The sequence below is a fragment of the Lepeophtheirus salmonis genome, chromosome 4 (genome assembly GCF_016086655.4).
Source record: "Lepeophtheirus salmonis chromosome 4, UVic_Lsal_1.4, whole genome shotgun sequence".
Classification (NCBI taxonomy): domain Eukaryota; kingdom Metazoa; phylum Arthropoda; class Copepoda; order Siphonostomatoida; family Caligidae; genus Lepeophtheirus; species Lepeophtheirus salmonis.
In genome coordinates this window covers 22938881-22955136 of record NC_052134.2, presented here as the reverse complement: position 1 = coordinate 22955136, position 16256 = coordinate 22938881, and the positions used below count along the sequence as shown (strand labels likewise).

At 30.7% G+C, this 16256-nt stretch overlaps 1 protein-coding gene across 2 annotated transcripts in view; it reads right to left on the bottom strand.

Annotated features, from left to right (window-relative positions):
- LOC121115646 (tetraspanin-6) overlaps positions 1-16256 on the bottom strand; it is a 143290-nt gene that overhangs the window by 22237 nt on the left and 104797 nt on the right. The window contains exon 2 of one of the 2 annotated variants that reach the window (XM_040709736.2): positions 5983-6171. In XM_040709736.2, coding sequence (XP_040565670.2) covers positions 5983-6171 — 189 coding nt within the window. Of the gene's footprint in view, positions 1-5982; positions 6240-16256 lie in introns of both variants that reach the window. The other variant, XM_071887733.1, reaches the window with a different exon arrangement.

Below are 16256 nucleotides of genomic sequence, written 5' to 3'. Positions count from 1 at the left end.
GTACCCTTGTAATCTTATAATGAGTATTGCTCATTATGAGGATCCACCGACGATGATTTCACGGAAGCCTTGTGGCCCAGAATTGTGAATTGTATTGCTGTATTTGACAAAAAATTGGCAGTAATCAAAAAAGTCCTATGAGTGTATAACTAAGTAGATGCATAACGAAGAGACGTTCAACTTATTGAATGTAAGGTGCTTTCATTATCTTTAGTTCGTATGTATGTTGCAAAACCATTAAAAAATAATATATTAGCCATAACAGTTATTCATGATCTGTATGTACATATATATTTGGATGAAAAGTATACAAGAAGTGACATATATCATATCATCAACTGGAGAAAAAATGATAGAATAATCACATACCTTGCCAAGAAAAGCATTTTCTCCCGCCTATTTATTATTTTTTCACCAAATATCTTTTTCATCAATTATTTTTATATCTTTTAAAAAAAAAAAGAGCATACATCTATATATTTTGAAGAATAATGCAGAAAAAAAGGGTTTGGTTATTAAAGATGAACCACAACTTGGGGAAACAAATCGAGGGATGAAGAGATACAATTAACACTTGATCTCTTTGTGAGTTGATCGTATCAATAGTGAATGCAATGGAATTACGGAAGAAACCAAAAGTCCCTGGCGAGAAATATAAAATTAAAAGGAAAAACGTGAAGAGATCCTTCTCATCTCCTCGAGAAAACTCCTTGGAAAAAAAAATCAAGAGAAAACAATACTCCTGAAAAATAAAATGCAATCATCAATTCTATCCTACCCTCAACCTCAACCCTATGGTGAATCCAAAAAGGACAAAAAAAATATTTTAATACGTAAAAAGTCCATACATAATTTTTTAGTAGAAACGAGACGGACAAATATAAAATCCATTGAATATACGTTTCCAAGTTTTCGTATTCAATTCATTCCTAAAGCTTCTAACCCTGGTTTACGCCTGTCAAGGGGTGTCATCGTGATTAAATTCTACATTTTGTATTTATTGCTTTAACTCTCGCAGAATTCAAAGTAATATCGGAATGCATTTTGGACCACTCTCCACTCCATACCTCTTTCATTTACTCAAGTAGAGCTTATAAGTCAAGTAGGAAATTGAATGTTTATCTCTTCGAGGATGCGTTGACTCGTTAGAAAAAGAGAAAATATCATTGATATAACGATTAAAAAACTTGTAGAAGGTCTTTATACACCTTCTATGACTTTACAAAAAATTGAGTCGTCTTCTAGATCAGTATTGAAGAAGAAAGGAATGGAAGCCGCAGCAGCCAGAAGACAAGTTTTAAAGAAACGAGGATTCTTAAAAGACACTCAAGACACCTATGATATCAATGTCGAAGATATTAGAATACAAAACAAGAATGTACCTTATTAGAATGCGTAGCAAACTGATAGAGTGCAACATTAAAGGAAAATTTAAAATTAAACAACTGGAGAGCTCTAAACAAATCTATAAAAAAATTTAAAGGCCTTCGTCTTACTTCTGGAAACGGAAGCAATGATCCAGAACGAACTGCACAGGAAGCCCGCTCATGTTCTACTTCTCTGTTTAAGTGTAACAAATGTAAAAAAATTTTAGGCAATGCAGACAAGACAAGAACAATGTAGTGACAGGTAGAAGAACAAAGGCGAGTGAGATTCCAAAAACAATTTTTAAGCAACTCAAACTCCCAATCTCACAAAATCTCTTATAATGAGTTTTTTTAATGGAGTTGTGCCTCAGTTCATGAATACTGGTATCATTATGCTTATTCTCGAGAATGGAGAAGGATCCTCTCAACCTCATCAGTTATAGACCTATCACACTTCTCCACATATCGTACAAGATCCTCACTGGAAGCATTAACAAAATAATTAACTTAACTCTCTATTTGATCATACCTCCAGCACAGAAGGCGTTTATGAAAGGCCGGCGAGTAAAATACGTTCCAATATCCCTTCAAAGTCTATCGAAATGGGCAAGTCAAACGGAACAAATTTTTCTGCCTTGCTAATCGCTTTTGAAAAAACCTTTGATTCGATTAGTCATTAATTCATAATAAACCAGTCTTCAGATGTCTTCCTCCTACATTCATCCTTGCAAAAAAAGAAAAAAAATGTATATGTATGTATGGTATCTTGTGTCCTTAGAGTCTCTTTCCCAAAAAATCATTTACCAAATGCGAATGGAAAATTTTTAATAGAAAGGGGATACAAACAAGGTAATTCTCTCGCTTCTTCTTTGTTTCTGATTTCTACATGTGTGCGCGTCTAAAACTGAACACTCTGAAATTTTTAAAAATAGTTAAATAGTTCTGTAATTTTTAAAGTGGTCGACGAATTAATTTATTTGGCATGAAAGATAAGAGTCTTAGACACATGTCTATTCAATATGGCCACCTATGTTCTCCATTAACAACTCAAGCCTGTACCGGAACTTGCTGCATGACTTGGCAATGAAGCTCTGTTCGAGGTTGCCTCAGGCGTTCTTGAGGGAAGACTTCAGCTGGTCCTTGGACTTGTATTGGACTTCCGACAGCATCCTTTATAAACACCCAAACACTGTGAAGCTAAGCGGCGAATAATCAGGTAAGTGAGGCCTTTTTCTTAAGCTTGTTGAGAAGAATCTTCGACCTTGCGAGGCATTTTTCCTTGTCTACAGACTTGAGGGCTTAACGAGCGGTTCTCTTGTAGACCTTAAGGCCAAGATCTTTCTTAACTATCCGGTCCATGGTCCTTCTGCTGACGTTGAACTCCCTGGAGAGGCCGCTGACGGTGACCTTACCTCTCTTGTCCTCGACAGACTTTTTCACAGCAACAACCATTTTGTCCGACCTTCGAGGCCTTGACTTAGATCTTGTGGTCGCCTCTGGAGTCCCCTTGGTTACCATGCTGTAAACAGTGGTGCGACTGCAATTCAGAACCTTGGCATTTTCAGTGGGAGTTTTTCCCCGTTCCGAAATTGCTACTCGGCGTCTCCTTATATTATCGGCTGTTGTGTCACTGTTGCTATTTCGATTTTGCTATAGTTTTGTTTATAACTAGTCAAAACCCTTGCCTCGAAGTATAAATCGGTTTCAACTCAATAAAATCACAAATATTGTGCATGGCGTAAAATTTAAGGAAATGTTCAGTTTTAGACGTGCGCACCTGTATAAACGATTTCTAATGCAGAATCAATTCGAAACATCTCGTGAAAGGCCTAAAAATTAATTATAAATCATATAAGACTCTTTTATTTGCAGATGATCTCACAATTTTACAACGGGATAACAAAGTGATATACAAATCTCGTTAATAATTGTTGTAGATGAACTTGCTGAATTGAAATCAAACACGATTTAAATGGAATTATTCACTTCTCTTAAAAGTAAGCTTGAAACGTAATTTTCCACTTTCGGAACGCATCCTCATGTACTCTCCTTAGCGTGGTGGTCATAGCGATATCCCAAGAACATGCCATTAAAGAAATTTACGAGTTTTGTCAGAGATAATGACAAAGGACACAAAGACACTCACGATTATGTACGCTTGTAGAACAATGAGGACTCATCTTATAATGAAAATAATCGCAAGATATGTTATAACAATGGACTTTTATACAGGACAAATTTTATACTTTAATTTATAAAGGGGATTGTTACCCTATCCTTTTAATAACCTTGGAATCTTTGATGCTATTTTCAATAACTTGAGAAGGCTCTGTTTGTAATTCATCTGTATTTATAATTTCAATTTTTGATCTTTTGTGGGAATTTTGTATATGTGATAGAATAAAAAATAGAATACAAATTAGAAAATTAACTTACAAAATTATTTTAAAAGTTCTTTTTAACAAATAGCAGTAACTACACACTTGAACGACAATGATATAGCACTTTCCTTCTCTCACTGCTCGTATCAAACATGACCCCCCCCGCCAATGTATCAAAAATATTCTGACCAACTACAGAATAATGATTGAAGTATGTTGTTACTAGCATGTACACATACAATAAAATTATTATCTTGTTTAGTAATAGATCAAAAAAAAAAAATCATATGTTTTAGTACGAGTTTGAACAACTAAAATTCAGAGAGTGCAGAAATGATTCCGCTGTATGAAGAGACTATTGCTCCAAAACTTCTTCCCGACTAAATAAATTTCATTGTTTTAAGGCTAGAGTTTGAACATCGTACTAGTGTTAAATGGTTACAACTAAAAATGCACAGATAAGGAACCCCAAACTTGCAGTAGCATGAATAAATTAAGAAAAACGTCATTTTTATAGCAACACGGAAAGACAACTCAAAACCAATTTGTCATATGTTAGAATACTATGTCTATCTATAATTTTTATTTTACATGTCTTCCTTCACATATAATAACAGCCTCGACACGCCTCCTCACGCTCTTGAGGATGAAGATCGTGTCCATGGGGTAACACATTGTCATGATGGCAGATCGAAGCGAATCCAAATTTAGATGATAGGTGACACAAAAAATTTTCTCCAAGACACCTCAAACTGCAAAATACAGCAGGTTGTGGTAAGGGCTGGATGAGGGCTAAATGGAGATAGGCCAGTAGTTAGCCATATTTTTTCTGCAGGAGTTTTGCTTTTTCTTGGCTCCGTGGGAAGGGGTGGCATCTTGGCAGCCCTAATGGACTTCTTGAAGTTGTAAGCAGTCCGGATGGAAATCTCTGTAGCCTTCTCAGAACAGACACCGTTTTTGATAAAATTGCCTTCTTGTCTGAAATGATTCGGACTCGAGTCTTACTTGAATTGGAATTGTACTTGAAATACGTCATATTGGACCAAGACTCATGGCGAAAGGGAACTATCAAACAACAGTTAATCATACTTTTGGACCCATCATTGAATTAAAACCTAGCCACCCAATTTCCAAGGAATTGCTTTTAAATGATGAGCCTCAAAAAAAAAAATTATATAATATCCGTCTATATTTTTTAACAAATGAAAGGAGCAGTTTTTACTTGCTCTTTTTCTTTGTATGCTACATTTGTTTACAATATTAATATACAAATGAACGTACGAGTGCGAATAAATATTTTTATAACTTTATATTCTTCCTTAGGATACTTTTCCATAATTAAGCTGATGATTCGATCCGTCACATATGTTTCGATATCAAAAAAAAATTCCATGAAACTTAATGAAATGCATCTCCTTTTTTTTTTTTTTTTTTGCAAACTTCCAAAAATATTCTGATGTTTGAAGCAGCCCCCCACCCCTCTTGACAATTTTTAAGCCATGTACTTGGAGGAACTTGGATGCTGGAAGTATTTCACGCCAGGGTGGGAAATTTTTGATGTAACGATTTGGCCACATATCCAGCAACATGAATAAATCCTTCATTATCACAGATTTTAGGAAGATGTAAATCATTAGATGGTTGTTCTATTGTATTTTCATCATTAGTTATATCTTCCTCAATCTCACCTTCAATGACTTGAGAATAAATTATATCATCAAAGTCTTGATAAAATTATATGTTATCTTCTGAATCTGCTTCGCTCAAAATAAGACCTAAAAGGAGGTGCAAGATTAGTATATATACATTAGTGCATTGGTGATACTACAGCCTGTAATATTATACATTTAAAGATTATTATCATTGAATTTTACCCATCCCTTTATTGATATAGGGTGATAAGGGATTATTCAAATGTTATGTTCAATTACATGATTAAAGGCTTTTTTGTTGTATTTTCGTTAAGTGAATGATTAATAAAAACTTTAATTAAAGATCTTTTTTGTTTACTAGTATAGCCAAAACATTATTTATTCTATTGTTATCATCTAATGATGAAGAAGAAGAAGAAGACAAAAGCACTTATAGAATTATCTTCCTTTAAACTCCCTTTACTTATTTATTTAGAGCTATACATACATATGGAGTGGTAATTAAGATATCTCCTATAATATGTAATAATCTCTTACAGAATGATAATGAAATAATATATGGAATGAGCAATAGAAACTTACAATGTAGAGAAGAGGAACAATTCCCTTGGCTGTGAAACAACAGGCAAGCGTTGCTAAAATGATTATGATAATTCCAAGTCCCATTACCACAATTCGAACGAGTGAGAAAAAGTCATTGGAGAATTCAATATATTTATAGAGTTGAAACTCCATCCAAATTCCGAGAAAGAGAATGACAAGTCCACTGAACTGAAATTTGAAGAGAATAAATATTATTGTCAATATCTATAAGAGTTTTTTGGGCATTTTTTATAAGTCTAATTTACAATGGTGTTGTACCCAAAAGATCAAAAATGACTATGTACATAGTCTGTTGTTACCTGTTGTCATAGAAATATATTTTTTTATATAACGTCAAGTACATATGAAGCAAAATTGAGAATATTTCTCGAAAAAAAAGTTATTTTTTTTAAGGACTTCTATAAGACTCTTTTTTTTTTTTCATTTACTCGTCTATTACAATATATATACTTTCAATAAAATATATGTTTTTTGTATACATTAATAATTGGTTCGCAATAAAATAACATTCCTACTTATCTCCTCTCTTTCAAAGTACTCGGTAATAATTTATGAGAATAATAAGAACAAGTAGTAAATAATTAATTAATAAAACCCAGCTTCTTAAGCCCTTTGCTAGAAATAAACAAATTAAAAAGACTGCAATATTTTAAATTCTGCATTTATAAAGACATCGAGGTCTTACAACTTTGCTTGCTGTTTTTTTTAAAAATATATTTTGCATTAAATTTTTGTTACGACAGAGTTGGATTTTAGGCGTCGTTGTTGGGAGGAGGGGGGGTATCGGTGTTACAAGACCGATATCTCAGCCATCTTCCTAGAAGTTAGTGAACGAATTACTTAAGTTGGATTTTCATCCCAATTTTCCATGTCTGAGTTGGACCGACCCGAACTCTGGAGACTTTTGGAGAGACTAAGAAAGTATTTTCATTAATGAGCTTTTAAAAAAACTTTGGAATGAGGAAATGGCTTAATTGACATTAAAAAATTAGGTAATAGAGATAAAAAAAGATAAAGATAATGATTTAGTTTTGTTGAACCGGAGGAAGCCGAATATTTGTCCAGATCAAATTAGGACCAAATTAGTTTTATCCTACAAAAGTTATTATTATTTCCACACTGAAAAACAACTTTATGATATTGGTATTCGACTTAAATTAATACATAGTTTAACAGTAAACATATTCCCTTATAGACCACTAATTATTTTTTAAATTTATTAGTTATAGAACCCAAAACATCCCTATTCTTTATTCTTATTCATTCATACTTTTATATCCATTCATTGCAGGAGCAAAGGGCCTAAAATAGTTTATCACATATTTCGTTGACCCAGTGCAAAAACATGTAATCCGGACAAAACCTTGAACTGAGATATTTAAATTGAAATATTTATGTTACTATATGATCGTCAATATTTAAGCAAAAATATCAAACTTTGCTATCTTCATTAGCATAATTGTGTCCCTCAATTATAAGTTATTTGATAACTTATGCCTGTTATAAATACCAATTTATTCAATGCATTTACCAGATGGTATATTTTTGATAGTTTAAATATCTTAAATTTAGTGCTAAACTCTGGTAACTGGTTTGAATTGAAAAATAAAGTTTTATAATACAAGGATATATAGCTTTTTTATTTAACTAAGAGTTGATACTGTTTACTAAAAATGGTATTTTATACTAGTACATTTAGCTATTGAAGTAGTATATTGTTATAATTATATTAGTTAAAAGCTATTATTATGGAATGTACACCATTGCAGCTAATGCTCAGTGTAAAATAATCACAATTTGTCTGAAATTTTGAAAAAATATTGACTTTTAGCAAACAAAAAAAAATATTAGGAAAATCTCTATCTATTCCTAAAAAGTTAATAACCCCACTTTTTCTTTACTAGTTAGTAGGTTTTTGCGCTGGATCAACGATTTTTGATTAATCTTTACTTTACATAATAATAGAAAAAGTTTTATTTTACACGGAAACCATTGCAACCAAAGAGATGGAAAGGATGTTCTCATTTTCTATCAATTGGAAACTTTTTAGTTATTTTACACTGTGGACTAATATCCATGATATTCACTAGTATTAGGTACAGTATATTTCATTAGTTGGGAAGAATGACGTCATTGATCAACAACCATATTTGAATTTTTGTCCCTCCCCTTTTTGAAGGAAACGTAAAGAGTTGCAAGGATAATGAAAATGTAAATTTTAAGAAACATTTCCACCATTGGTTATTATTTTGGATGTTGGTCAACTTGGAAAAGACATACCAGACCATATTTATCAAAAAAAAAAGAAATGTTGCTCCTACTCAAGCAATACAGCTGTTAAGTTTTTTTTTCTTTTTTAAAGGCAATAACCTTAGTATCCACCCATTAACAATACATATAAAACAATAGTTCAATTACTTAAAATAAAATAAATTCTCAATTTATATCCTAAAACTCAAAAATCTTTTATGTTCACTAATTTTCAAAAATAAAACAATTATTTTATTAGAAATAAATATGGATTCTAATTTCAAAAATCAAAATATTATCATAAGGATGAACTAAATTAAACCTAGTATATTTCGTTTAATTATTCAATTTGTTACGTTAGAGACCAATTAAAAATAAAAAAACAGAACGTAGCATCCTTTTGAAAAGGAATTAAAAATTAACAAAAAATATTCAACGAAGTGTATGAAAAGAAGGGAGATAAGTTTTTAATTTGGCTTGAGTATCCATGCGACTAAATTTGCTTTCTTTATTTTGTACGAATCAGTCTACAAAGAATATACCTAATAATACTTATTTTTTTCTATTAAATATATTTTTCTTTGGATGTCTTTTTTATGTTCTATTATTATTTTCGTAACTTCATCTTCAAATGCTAAAATATTATTGTTACTTCTATAAACTCACACAATGGGAAAATTTTGGTGGTTCTATTTTTGCAACTTTTTTTGTAATACTTTCTTTTTATTCGATGCTTAGAAATGTCCTTTTACGTAAAAGTTGATAAAAAGTTTGTAAAAAAAGAATAAATATTTTGTCATATTGTCAAAACATTCAATATTTTAAGTATTTTACCTTATTACCACGCTGTTACTTCACTGTCAAAAAGATTTAAACTATATTTTATTCTAGAAGGTTGATTTTAAATAGTGTTACTTATTTTATTATTTCGTAATCCAGAAAGGCATTGCTGGAAAATCACGAAGGAGGGCAAGACATTTTATCTCTGAACTGAGCAAGCAGAGAGGGTTGGAAAGAGCAAAGAATGTTCTATATTTTCTTAAGGCCAAAAAAAATCTGGCAAAGTTTTGTTCTTTTCTGAGGAAGAAATTTTCACCATTGATACCACTGTGAGAAGACAGAACGCTCTCTATACCACCTCCGAATATCCAGCACACAAAAAGATCCAGTGGTAAGCAAAGGCGAAGTCTTCCCTTCCATTTTTCTGGAGAGGAAGGAGCGGCTCAATCCAGATGCTGCTTACATCGAACTTCTGGATAAGAAGTTGCAACCTTGGAGTGGAGAAAAGTTCGGGGACAATTTTGTTTTAACTCAAGATAGAGCTAAGACCTAGGCCTTCCTGAGAGACAACTTTTGGGACTTCAACATGTACCCGCCCTCCTATCCAGATGCAAACCGTTTGCTTGGACTACTCTATCGAACCGCATCTAGAGGAGAGGGTATGTATTACTTCTAATAGGAGTGTTCAGTCTCTAGAAGCTTCCATAAAGAAGAAGTAAACGAAGCTCGAGTCTGACTATATAGTCAAAGGCTACAAGGGATTTAGAAAATTATTAGAGTGGAGGGCTCACATATTAAATAAAAATTGTGGCAAGTACTATTTTCAGATGATTTTAAAATAAATATCCAAACAAAACCTCTTTTATAAATTTTACTCTTGAATAATTGAAAATGATTAAATGAACAACCCTTTATTTTTCTACTTCTTTCTCTCTTATCAGGTCTTTGATTGTGGAAAATTTGCAAGATACAATAATGTCAACAAAATGATATGTATATATACACAGAGTGCGGCAATATAACCTCCTTTTTCTATAGGCATAAAAACAGTTTTATACATCAAAAAGCTTTGTTTTTGTTTCATAAGGATAGTACACGCTAAAAATATATGTTTTACAATGTTTTAGAAAAATTATATCAGATAAATGACCACCTCATTAACTAATTGTAATTTAGCTCTTGAATTTGTAAAATTTAGGAATTTGTAATGAATATAAAACAATTTTTTAAATTCATTTTCATAATTTGAAGTTTGTAAAATTCTTTAAACACAAATGACTGCACGTGTAATAATGCTAGAAATCCTTGAAAAAATCAACGTTTTTCAGACTTTTACAAAATTGCCAATCAATAGTTTTGTAATCAACCTATCATTCACATTAAAAAATACATTTGTTCCTACTTTTGTTGACAGCTGTAAATTTTAGAAAATTGTTTCCAAAAAATTGATTTTCTTGTGAAAAGCTAAGGATTTTTGAATTTTTTTTCCAACAATTTAATACTTAAAATTTTCTGTAAAAAATTAATTTTTCACATTTTCTTTTCAAAAAATTTAATAATAAATATATTACCAATAAAACCCCCTTCTAAAAATATATATACATTAATGATACTGAATTTATTAATAATATCATTTCTTTATTAAATCAAGCATCATCGAGGGGAAAATGCTCTCTGCATTCACAATTTTTTTTTTTTTTTTTTTGAAGTAAAAAGAGATCAAAAAGGGGGAAACGCTTTGATAAGAAAGATATTACTACTGATCAGTGAAAAAGATCAAAGTTGAATTGTTCATTCTAAATATTTATTAGTACATATTAATACTATTTAATACGACTTTTTCTATAAATGTTGTTTTCCAGATATTCTCAGATATTCTCATATTTGATTATCTATTACAAATCATTATCAATATGATAATTATTCTCATTTACGGATTTTTTCTCAAAATATTCAAATTTCGAAAACACATATAATTCATTTATTGGGAGTAGCTATGGTTTTTATTACGAATAATGTATTTGTTTATTTTTGTTGCTTTATACATCCATTCTATATATTTAACAATAAAACAAGGTGGTTTTTTTATTATATATATACGGTAGTAAAAAACCGAGAAACAACTTTCGGAACTGTTTTCGAACTTAACATAATCAAAAATATTACTTTCCATTATGGGCAACTTTTTTTTTTATGTATTTGTTTGGAAAAACATTAGTTTTATCCTGATTCGTCCTTTATTGGGGGGGGGAAGAAAAAAACGGGTTTTCTTTGTTCAAAAAATTGGCTTTAAAAATAATTATAATTATTTATTTATTTTTATTATTGGCTTTATGGAGAAGAGTCCCTTGACACTTTTAAAGGTATTGCTTGACCTGAATAATGTTTTATTCCATCAATTAGGAGTGTTAAATTAACATAGGAAACCGTTTTTCACCCATTGATTTGGAAATAACAACAATAGAGTCACACTTAGCAGAATAACTCAAAAACTAAAGAACATTTAGTCATGAAAGTTTGACTTTTGAATGTTATTTCTATTTTAAAAAATACTAACACAACTACCAATGGTTGAAACCCATTGTTTTAGTCTATTTGATGTATAACTTTTGATTTGTGATATATTTTGTGCTAAACCAATGATATGCAAGTATCATTAATACATAATTAAAAGCTATTTATTAGCTGAATCAAAACTTTATCATAATTTGAAAGGGATTTTTGTTATAAAAAAGGGTTCAGAATGAATTCAGTTTGTGTTTTTTCATTTTTCAAGGTTGGTACATTCTATTTTTTTTTTTTTTTTTTTTTTTTTTTTTTTTTTTTAAATATTGAAAGATAGAGCATTTCAAATTTTAAAAAACTGTAGTGGCGTAAAGTAATGGAAATAAAACTTTGATTTCTAGGAAACATAACTTCATTGACTTAGTACTTTTTTTTTTCGATGAACACATAATTTTTTTTTCTATATTGATGCATTTATATGTTCAGCTAAATTTAGGTGCTTTTCATAAAGAAAAAATGAAAAATAGTACTTGTCTAAAAAGATTGTACAAATTGCAATTTCTACTTATGAAAGTATATTATTATTTACCAAAGTATCATCTATATATTAAATGCAAATGTATGTCTGTGTATTTGTCCGAGAATTAAACCCAAACCAAAGAATAAATTTTCCTGGAATTATAATGTAGCTAGTTAAGGCTCCAAAAACGGTTCTGTAAACTTTTTACTTTGGTTTTCGAGCCCATTGGAACCTTTAAATAGCATTTTTCTAAAAACGATTTTTTTACAAACTTTCGTCTATTTGATAAAAAAACAATATATATAATTTAAAAAATTATTTTTCCTGCATGTTTGTCTTTACACACTGTTTTTAAAATAGATTATAAAGAATAAGACAAAGGATATTTTGACAATAATATGAATATTGAGGTAACGATAGTTAACTTTAATATTTTTTCTTCTATAAACATTATAATCTTCTTTAAAAAATGCAAAAGAGTTCAAAATTAATTACAATTTCTTGCTGTTCCGGGCAACCCCGGGTAGACCTACTCCATCTCCTCATAGGAAAAAGGGGCAAAGATCCATAAGGGACAATGATTCTAAAAATTTTACGGTCTGTATTTTTTTGGTTTTATATGAAGCAAAAAATTCTTAATTAAATTTAATTTTTGAATTAACGCCAGGAAAACCTACTCTAGTATTCTATTATACACATATAACTTCAATCATTTGATTCACCAACTCTTAATTGATGAAATTATTGCATTTTATCAATTGAAGTTAATTATTTATAATATACTTACGAGTAACATAGCTGTGGGAACTTTAATATATGCCTCATTATACTAATCAATGTGTAATTTTCATCAAAAATTATAACATTAGTTCTATATTGACCATCCAAAAGAAAATTCAATAATTACATTATATAATATTACAACTTGTTCACGACATAATTAATCAATCATTATGATAAATCAGACACTGCAAATTCATTTGAAGACGTTTTCCCTTTATTGTAGCACATAATCCTTCTTCCGAGAAGAAACCGTGAAGAAAAGGCCCAAAATTAGTTAGCAGTCCAATTTCTCCAAAATATGGAATTATTATTAACTAATTGTTCAGAGTGAACATAAGCCAATTCTAATTCAACCAATCAACGTTCAGATCCCTCATTAGGGCAAAATAAGTTTACTGTAATTTTTTCATTTATAATCTCATTTTTTGGAATTTAAATGGTACAATCTTCCTTCGGAAGTAACAGCTTGTACAAAATCTCAACTTGTACACAAAATATATCTATAGGGTATAACAACAAAATATGGTGCTTTGTATGTATCTACCGAGTGGTCCATTAAAGTCTGATCACTTTGAATTTGAAACTTCAACAAGATATAATTTATGAATTAACAATAGAATTGCAACAAAATTAAGACTATAAATAGATCATAGCCACCCTTAATGGCAATGATGGCTTTCAGGTTTGGGAAGGGAAGTCAGCACTCGCTAGATATGTAGTCCTCTATCATGACGTACCAATGCTGGCTGACAGTGGCTTTGAGGGGCTCGATGTTTGGATGACAGAAACTGCAGGCCTTCCCATCAATATGCATCCAAAAGGTGTTGGCGAGGAATAAAAGATAAAACTAACTTTTGAACAGACATGGCATAACATTCATTTCTCGGTAGGTAGGAGCAAAAGACAGAAATGTGAAACATTTATATTTTAGTACAGGTGTATAAAATATGTCCTAGAAAGTGGGAGGGGATTTCTGAGTAGGATTTTATATTCCTTAGCTATCATCTTTATTATTTTACTTTTGAAGACAGCATATCTAAGTATAAAGTAATAACTAGTACGTATCCTATTGAAAAATGAAGAGTAAGAATGAGGATTTGCACGGGAGTTATAAGTAAAAGTATTTGTTGGATTTAGACTAGCATTGAAGTAATTCCTGCCTTTAAGGCCTTGTTATATACGGAATGGGATTTTCATTCATTTCCTTCCTCTCACGACGGCTTGTACATGATTTAATAACACGTAATGAAAGCTAAACTACCCTGTATTTGTTAAATCTATTATCCACATGTTGTTAAGTCTTTGTCTTTGCCTTCATAGACTAAATGATTTTTTTTCCAGATTTGTTCCTATGATAAATTAGTCATTAACTCTATTGTTAAGATAACAAAGTGACATGACTTAACCTTGGGTAATCTAAATATCTTTTACTATCACAAAAAACGGTGGTAGTCTACATGGGGATAATATATGCTTTAGAAGCAGAGTGCAGTATATTGTTCTCCTCCCAAACATTCTTCTAATTGTCAGAATTACCACATTCATTTTTGTTTCCTTTTATTTTTACATACTGCTAAAAAATATTTTATCAAATGATAGGGTAAGGGTATCTCTACATATTTTATTTGGTAACTCGTTAGGAATGGGTTTATAGATCTAAAGCCGGTCATTAATTCTTTGTTTGGTACTTAACAACAGTCTATGTAAGTCGAAAAAGTGAGCATCATCAGCAGGCTTATCTATGAATCTAAGTAGACGCTACTACGGCTAGGACATTAGGCAAAACCTACAGTTTGGTACAAAACGTAGTACATCCTTTTACAGTTCGTGGTTCCATATGGTATAATAGTAAAATGGTTTTAAAAAAATAATATTAGTGTGTTTTTCAAGTTTTTTCAATATTTTATTCCTGAATACTTTCTTTCCTGTACAAATAAATTATTTCTAAACATACTTAATTTTTCTAAAAACAAAGTTTTATATAAAATATAGAAGGGTTATATAATACTATTATTCATGAATTTATACATATATATATTTTTTTTTTTTCAAAAGATGATCTTGTCTACATTTTCTGGTAATAAACAAGACCAATTAGAAGTCACAATATCGCCAGCTTTTGCTTTATACAGATAATATGAAAATTCTTAATACGTAATGAAAGATACACGTTCTGCACGGAAAGTAAAAAATACTAAACCAAACCGAACTGCGGTACAACCCGTACTGTGCCAGCCCTAGTAGCGACTCTATCTGGAGATTGAATGTACACACTTAGGCCGGTTTTTTTGTTGTGAAATTTCTGCGGTGGAACATGACTACATAGTAAATATACCACGCTTAAATCAAGTGACCTTTAGAACAGGCTTCTATCCATTACGCAAAGAATAATGAGAGATGTAAAAAGTTTTGCTTCATTAACTATTGCATTATGCTGAAGATTACAGCAAGACAATATCTGCTATTGTCAAAGAATGATGTATGAGCCTACAAAAAAAAATATCAACGGGCATCTTTTTCTTTGTCCAACTTAATCTCTTTAAATGTTATGTACATGTGTTCTAATTATGATTCCGTTTTTCTTCCTCCTTTTCATATGTAGTCACTCATTCCTTGAAGGAAACTTATTATTATCATTTGTTGTTAGACTCTTTTGCTGAGGCATAAGAATTAGATGAGGCTGAAAATAGGACAATTTAGGGATGGTTAGATTTAACATAGATGAAAAGAAATCTGTGTACAGGGTGTACCATCAAAAAATGGCAATAAAAATATCGAAATAAACAAACAACAGTGAACCAGTATAGGACGATTAAAAAAAGTCCTTATGCCAATTTCGATGCAATTCTAGTAAAAATTTCCGATGCTTATTCTTCAATATCTTAAATAATAGTTTAAAAATATAATTTTACCATCAGGGGGGTCTACAGGGTTTTTTTTTGTGGAGGGGGGGGCTCTTGGTTTTGGATTTTTTTTGTTTAAAAATCCAAAAATTCAATTTTTTGAATAAAAATTTCGAATATAGAATTTGATATTAGAAAAATCAACAACTGTTCATATTAAAATATATTTATTTTTGGAAAAAGATTTCAGATACCAATAACTAGTCTCAAAAAATTTCATAAATCCTCAGGAAGTCACAAAAAAAATAGAATTCAAAAAAAAATCCACAGTTGTTGAAATATTGATATTTAAATATTAAAATTAGGAAGAAAAAATTCAAATATTAAATTGTCTAGTAGAAAGGAAAAATTGCTGGGGTGGGATCTATTTTTTTTTTTTTTTTTTTTCATAACTTAAAAAAATAATAAATCAGAATTGGAATTGCAAATAGAACACTATTTTCCCAATGCCGATCTTGATTCCAGAAAAGACACCAGATTCTGAAACAAGCCTTCCACTCAAAATCAAAAGA